The sequence below is a fragment of the Poecilia formosa genome, unplaced genomic scaffold (genome assembly GCF_000485575.1).
Source record: "Poecilia formosa unplaced genomic scaffold, Poecilia_formosa-5.1.2 Scaffold82, whole genome shotgun sequence".
Taxonomy (NCBI): Eukaryota; Metazoa; Chordata; class Actinopteri; order Cyprinodontiformes; family Poeciliidae; genus Poecilia; species Poecilia formosa.
In genome coordinates this window covers 1896251-1903832 of record NW_006800021.1, presented here as the reverse complement: position 1 = coordinate 1903832, position 7582 = coordinate 1896251, and the positions used below count along the sequence as shown (strand labels likewise).

The following is a 7582-nucleotide window of genomic DNA, read 5'->3' as shown; positions in this document are numbered from 1 at the left end:
GTGTGTGTGTGTGTGTGTGTGTGTGTGTGTGTGTGTGTGTGTGTGTGTGTGTGTGTGTGCATGTTTGCGTGCAGTCATGTTCAAGTCCAGCAGGTGTTTATTACATGCAGTCAATCAAGATGGCAATTTGCTAGTATAAAGAGACACGTGTTACATATGGCGTACTTATGCCAAAACCATAGCAACGCATAATGGGTTTCTCCTGTTAGTCTCAGGAGAGACTAGCTGTGGACCTGGGTCAGTGTAAGATGTTTATGGTGTGATAACCTATAGGTTAAATGAATGCCACATTTTCAGAGTATCTAGTCAAAAAATAAAAAAACAAACGTCAGTTAGAGATGCAGCTATCAGACATTTCTTGGCCGATATCGATTTCCCGTTGTCTTTGAAGCCTTGCCTGCTAATTGTGATTATTCAGAATTTTTCTCTAGGGACTGTAAAATCAAAAAATATATATGTTTTAGTTACTTTGACAGAGCTAGGAGTTTTGAATCAAACTAATAGTTAATAAATTCAAAGATTAAAGCCACTTGTGCATCAGAGCACTTGACCCTAACCCGTATCGTTACTAAACTAAAACAAAAGTCACGCAAGTTACATGTTGCTGATTGACTGAAAATGGAGGACGATGCATGTAATGAAAAGGCAAAAAAAATAATTTATTTTGAGTATTTAATATGCCGATTGCCAATCAGAGCCAATCAAGGGAAGGTCAGCAAATTCCAATCTCTTGAATCGTCCATCACCACCTCTGAAACAAATGAAGCTCCTCTTTCTTCTCCCAGTGATAACTAGAAAAAAAAAAACAATCAGAGCCCAGAGGCAGGTCTTACAGCTGTCAATCACAATCTTGTGTGGTGCTGCTCATCCCCTTTCACCTCCCTCCCCCCCCCTGCACTCTGCTACCGCTACAGCTTTTCCCCGTCAGCAGATCCTGTTGTGAATGCTAAGGCTAGTTAGCATAGCTACCAATAACGCTGGATGAAATGTTTTCCTGTTTTCCTGTTATGGTAAGTTGTTTCTCTGCCATTACCACATTTAGGAGCGAGTACATGAGATTGAGTGACAGCACTAAGACCTTCCTCCTGGCTCTGATTGGTTGTTTCTGGTCAGGAGGTGCATTCTTTCTGATGACAGCAGTAGCTCAGGAAGGAGGTGGAGGAAACTGATCTTTTCCCAGTTTATCTGTCTCCTAACATACTGTCAAGACATGGTGACAGTGAAAAACATGTTGTTTTTTATAAAAGTTTCATACTGCAGTTTTAACAAACATGCGGCTTGCAGCTTGTCAGCTGTTTCTCCACCGTGGTGTGTTTTGTTTTTAACACCAGGAAATACTTCTAATGCAGATGCCTTCTTTCACTCAGATCATTTGCAGTGTGCAGCAGCAGGTGTGGGAGGGGCAGCGTTACTCTACTCTGTGTTTTGTACAGCAGGAGAAAACTCTATCTTCTCTAACCTCTCATAAACTGTAGGATAAAGCAAAACCTTCGGGTTTGAACCCCTAACTCAAACAAAACCCATATACCTTCACACCGGCAACCAATCCCTGCCCTCTGAGCACACTCCAACACTATGAAATATTACATCCTGTTCTCTTTTGTCTCCCTTCCTCTCCTTCTGTCTTTGTTTTGCAGAGAAGAGACAACCCTAGGCCAGGTGTCTGTCTGCATTTGTCGGAGAGAGAGGCGCGAGGGAGCCGCGCAAACACTTCACGGCCTGACGCCATGCAAGCAGAAACCTACCCTCACCGCAGAGCGCTGAAATGCTAGACCTGGAGAGCGAGAGTGTCACATCCAATCAGCAGACTGTTTACATCGGAGGCGGCCACAAGAGCCGCTTGACACTAGACTCCATAACAGCAAGTGTGTGGTTTAAGGCCCCCTTCAGTCACAATCAAGAAAAGACGCATTAACTGGTCCTTCATCAGCACTTTGTACTTCTGTTGGGTTCAGCAGCCCAGAGGCGAGCTGAGATGGAGTGGTCGCTGGAGAGTGTGAGGGAGATGGTGGCCGGCGGGATGCAGTCTGTGAGGGAATGCGAGATCTGTGCGTTCGCCATAGCCATGTGCGTGCTGCTGCTGTTCATGTGGTACTGCTACAGAGTGGGCCGCGAGCACGGCACCAGCCCCTTGCGAGGGAGGTACCTGAGCGGGACCAGCCGGATCGGAGGGGTCGTCGGGGGTTTCATGAGCTCAGACTGTCGGGGCAGGGGCAAAGGGAAGCACGGGTCACTCCTGGAAGAGCAGAACGGCTTCGCCTTCTGCCAGTCTTCCGAGTGCTTCCGATGCACCAGCGCCGGCGAGAGCCTGAACCAGAGGCTTTACCACAGCCTCCAGGAATACGCCAAGCGCTACACCTGGTCCGGCATGGGCCGCGTGCACAAAGGAGTCCGCGACCAAGGCCGCTACCTCAACAGCCGGCCAACTATACAACGGCCTGAGGTCTTCTTCCTCCCCGACCTGCCCTCGGCGCCGTTCTTCTCCAGAGAAGTGCAGAGACATGACGTGGAGCTGCTGGAGCAGAGCTTCCCCGCCCTTCTGGCCGAGTTTGAGAGCATCTACCACCAGCCCCCGGCCCGCAGCGGCTCTTCCCTCCCACCGGGCTGGAAGGCTAACAGCACCCCTCGCGGTCAGTGGTGGACTTACTACCTGGTGAACCAAGGCACCCCTTTGGTCCTCAACGTCAGGAGATGTCCCCGCGCGTGGCGGGTGCTGGGCCAGCTGCGCACCTTCATCGCCAACAATGTCTTCGGAAATGCCTGCTTCTCCGTGCTGACGCCCGGAGCTCTCATTACGGAACATTACGGTCCAACAAATGTCAGGCTGCGCTGCCACCTGGGTAAGAAACAGTGAACTGAAACAGAAGAGGCTCGCTGTGTGTTAACCTCAGTGTGGCATTTATAAGCATTTATAAAAAGAGAAAAGGGTCAGCATTGTAAATCTAACTTCAATCCTTAGCGTCTGTATCCTTAAACTGTGCTTTACTTCTTTAGACTCAGTTCTCTTGAGTAATGGGGGCGGATGGGTGAAATGTGCCAAACGTCATTATTGTTCTCTCTCTGCAGCTGAGCTCTGGTTTTATTTCCATCTGTACTCTCTGAAATGACTATAGGTGCACATGTTTATTCTCGTGAAGGAAACGGCACCCTGTAAGGATTCGGACATTATGGATGGAAGTTGGATGGCAATGAAAAGCATTTTTCTAATTTTACACTTGACACATGGATAAAGCTGTTATATTTTTCTTCTCTGCCAGGTCTAAGAGTGCCTCCGTCCTGTGAGCTGGTGGTTGGTGGAGAGCCACAGTGCTGGTCTGAGGGCAGCTGTCTGCTTTTTGACGACTCCTTCCTCCACAGGGCTTTCCATGACGGTAAGAGGGGATTAAAACTCATACAGTCCGATGTAACAAACATAGAAAATCTTCCAAAAAAAAAACAAAAAGTCTGTAATTGATTTTTTTTCTGTTTCTTTCTTTGAAATGTTGTTTGCGTAGGCAACCCAGAGGACGGCCCCAGGGTGGTGTTCATGGTGGACCTGTGGCATCCCAACGTGGCTGCTGCAGAGAGACAAGCTTTGGATTACATTTTCACCCCTGGCCGCTTAGAGGACAGGGAAGGGAAATAGTTGCGAGTGAGAAACCCTTATTTTTGAGCGAGAGACCGTTGGAGTTTAGCGTCTGTGTGATTGGGGAGCGGCTCTTTCTCTGCCTCCAGACCAGCTTTTCACGTTCACTGTGTACATATTCTCCGGCTCTCACAGTATTACTCATGACTCTACTCTGCAGATAACCAGACATTGGGCCTCTCTTATCAACTGCCTTTTCACCTGTGGAGCCATAAAGCGTCACAGTAAATTAGTATGGTCTTATTGTATTGCCTGTGCATAGAGCACTTCACCCAAACCTTGTCAGTTTTAAACATTTTATAATTTAGGTAACACACTGAAGAGGTCTTGTTGTACCTCAAGTTTTCCTATACGCCGATGAGTCATTAGTGTTTATTTCAAAGCTTTATGTTTCCTTTAAGTTACCTGTTATCCTGTTTACACAGATTGGTCACTTTTCGATCCTTATGAATGGATTGGAAAGTGGATGTAATTGTAAATAAAATTTGAATTCAAGGGATATTTGTCTTTGAAATGATGAAGCACTTCAACAGAGGTGTCTGCAGAGTAAGCCCGATAACAAGAAGGTACACGTATCTCAAAGGAAACATTTTGAAATGATAAAATGATGTCAAACAGTCCATTTCGACGGTAACTCCTAGACAGCTTTTGGGATCCGAGATTTCAGTTTTTGTAAGGGTTAGCCGGTTTTGCCACACAAGATTTTGGGTGAGAGACGTCATACAAATGTTTTTTGTTTTTTTTTAGGCATTAACACAAAGTGAACAGGATATACCAAGACAGAGTAGATCACTGAACTTCAGCTGGGGGTATTTTCTGAGCTTGAAAGGAGAACAAAAGGGGGCAACTTAAAACTGTTTTCATAAACGATGCTTAAGATGCACTTGGAGAACTCTAAAGGAACCACACACTGAAATTCCCACCATTGTTCAACAATCATGCAAATGATTAATATTTATTTATTTACAACATATTGTTTGGAATACAATTTAACTATATTTACTGTACATAAACCTTCATGGTTAAGATGCCATTTTTCCTAAGTACCAAAACGTGTAGTCCTTACATCTGACGTAACCTGTTTATACTCTAAACCACAGGACCATGCTGGACCTTTCTTATTGTTAGATGACAAATTACTGAATGTTTATCTGCATATATTCCAGTGTTGTAACTAATCAATCCCTACGTTGCATTTTTCTAACTTTGGGCTGATTTTACAGAAGGAAAAAAAGGCAGTTCTGTGTTTGGACATGGAGATTGTTTGTTTTGGTCACCAGCTAAAGGAGTTGAACGGTTTAGGTTTAGATAAGGAGTGAAGCGCATGCAAGGTTTTAAATTAACCGAATCCATTCATGCCATTTCTTAATGGGTTCATAGGCCAACCAATTTGGTCAACTATTAATGAAGCCTCTTTTGACAACATGGAAATCTTGCCTACATTCCCACAAGGGCTAAAAAAATATATATCATTTGGTGTTTTTCTTTTATGTGTCTCTACAATTCCTGTTAGATTTGCATTCAGATTTTCAGGATTTGAGCACTTTAGAATGTTTACATTTCTCCGAATGACTGGATTTCTGACACATTGTCAGTGATTGTATTACCCTCACAACTGGCAAAAAGTCACAATTACGCATTGTTTTTTGTTAACCTATACTTTAAAAAAAAAAAGTCCTGTCTAAAAAACACATCGAGCCACATTTAAGCAGCACAGGACTGTTACATAAACTGGAAGGGATGACTTTTAATTTTTAATGAAGGGCTGGGTACATTAAAGCAGGGAATCTTTGGCTTTTATTTATTTATTTTTTTTCCCCCCCCTTCCGGCCAAAGGGGGCCTTGCATTTTTTTTTTCTCTCTTTTTACATCAGGAGTAGGATTTGATAACTGAGGTCCAATGTCGGCGATGATTTGAATGTTTACAGTTGCGGACGCTGTCTCCGTCCCCCAGGCCCGCCGGTGTGGTGGGTAATTGTGCTCCCCTTTGAAAATCAGTCCTGTTTTTACTGGACACTGTTGGATAAGCACATTTCAAGTTGCAAATCGGCCTGCGCAGCGAAACCAGACAGGTGGAGGATTCTATTTATTTATTTGGTAACATTTACTAAGCTCTTCTTAATTTGGTCTTATTTGATAAACCAGGTTTGTATTTCTGTAAATACGTTTGAAGTGGAAAGAAACCCAAAACCCGGAATGCCCCGACATGTGCTGAAATGACTTTCCCCCCGATGCTTTAACTATTGTGTTGTCTTGATTTTATAGCTAAAGTGATTGCTAAAGTCATCCTCCGACTGAAAAAGCCTACCATGAAAAACAAAACAAAACAAAAAAAAAACGTTTTCGATAGATTTGATCGGTACGTTCTGTGAAATGTTTATGAAGTACTCTCTCTCTGTTGTTCTGTGATGTTTTCTTTAGATCACTGTAATTTTTGCAGCTCGGTATAAAAGCAGTCACCAAGCCGTACTCACTCGACAAGCCTCCATGAATAAATGTGCGCAGGTAGTGAAGATGAATCCCCTCGGCTTTACTCGTCCGCTGCAACTCAAGCGACCTGTGTTCAGTTCTGATGTTTACAAAGCCGCGGCCATTTACACGCCATCTAACGACACCAGACAACACTGACTACTACGTTGAGCTGTGCATAATTGGGTTTGAAAATCGACAGTCCTGCGAAAACCGGTGAAGGAGGGAGGGGAAAAAAACTCCCCCAAAGCGCTGGCTTTGTGCACGCTGTCTGATGGGGCGCCCATTTTGTTTACATTTGGATTAAGGATTTTGTCCTTTAACACTTTCTTGTGTGGATTTTGAACAGTATTTCTGTACATTTAATAAATGGTGGAGTATCTTATATAACCAGCTTGTGTCGGGGGGTCTTCACTTTCGCCCAAACGTCGCAGATCTGAATCTAATCCTTTTTTTAAGTTTATAGTTTCGGTTACGTCTTTCAGTTCACTGAATAGAGCTGTTTGGGGAATTGGGCCACCTGGGACAATCCCTTCTGTAGCACCAACAAAAGCGCCGTTGTAAATGTGTAATCAATACTTGAGAAGGTTTTCTGGGGAGGACTGCATCCCCCTGAAAAGCTCCCATCAACAGAGTACAAAGGGGACAATGTATACATTTATAAAGTCTGGCCTGGATAGATAGATTGATAGATAGATTGATTCTGTTGAAATGTCAGATTTTTGTTAAAAAAGAGACTGTGAAAAATGTCAAAATGATAGAGGTGAACCAATACCTTGTTGGAAAGTCCTTCAGTTCTTTCATTGATACTCTCCTTTTATAGCACAGTCAAGAAGTGATGTCACCTTCAGTTATTATAAAAAAGCTGCGAATATCAAAGTCAAATTTCAAACTTTGACTTTGTAATTTAACACCTTGAAATTGGATCTCTGTCTCTTTAAGAAAGTCCTGTTCTTTTCAACACTCTGCCTCCAGGAAGTCATCACAACATCACTCCTCTATTAACTCTTTGACAACATTTTTACCAGCGTTGCCCTGAGACGTAGCTCCTATGATGAGCTCAGCTAATGCGCAGTTCCACCAGGTGTTTGCTAATTGCTGCTAGCTAGTCTGAAGGGGCAGACAGAGGGAGGGCTGCTCTGTGGGGTGGAAGCTCTGGAGATTGGAAGGTGGGCCAGGCGTTTTGCTCAGCTGAATGGTTGCTATGGGAGATTAAAGGATTTCTCAAACATGCATGAAAGAATCGGTATGTTCTTCATGAGGGAATAACATTATAACATGACGTAAAGCTAAAAAAGTCATCAACAAGTAAAAACAACTAATATGGCGTGCATTTTTGTATTTGCCCCATTTCTTATTCCTTCTAAAAGAAATTGCAGTGAAATAAATAATCTTCAGAAGTCACTTAAGCAGTGAACAACCCATATCTTTATGTTTTATTTTGCATAAATGCATCGGTTCTGTGAAGTTCTCTTAGGAAAGAAAGAA

General features: G+C 43.6%; 1 protein-coding gene and 1 long non-coding RNA gene across 4 annotated transcripts in view; both read left to right on the top strand.

Annotated features, from left to right (window-relative positions):
* asphd2 (aspartate beta-hydroxylase domain containing 2) overlaps positions 1-6487 on the top strand; it is a 7804-nt gene extending 1317 nt beyond the window's left edge. For all 3 annotated transcript variants that reach the window (XM_016673796.1, XM_016673795.1, XM_016673797.1), the window contains exons 2-4: positions 1638-2840; positions 3258-3371; positions 3495-6487. In XM_016673796.1, coding sequence (XP_016529282.1) covers positions 1976-2840; positions 3258-3371; positions 3495-3625 — 1110 coding nt within the window. In that variant the 5' untranslated portion in view covers positions 1638-1975 and the 3' untranslated portion in view covers positions 3626-6487. The remainder of the gene's footprint in view (positions 1-1637; positions 2841-3257; positions 3372-3494) is intronic.
* The window catches only part of LOC107836760 (uncharacterized), a 573704-nt gene that overhangs the window by 276328 nt on the left and 289794 nt on the right, over positions 1-7582 (top strand). The gene's annotated exons all lie outside the window — the stretch shown is intronic.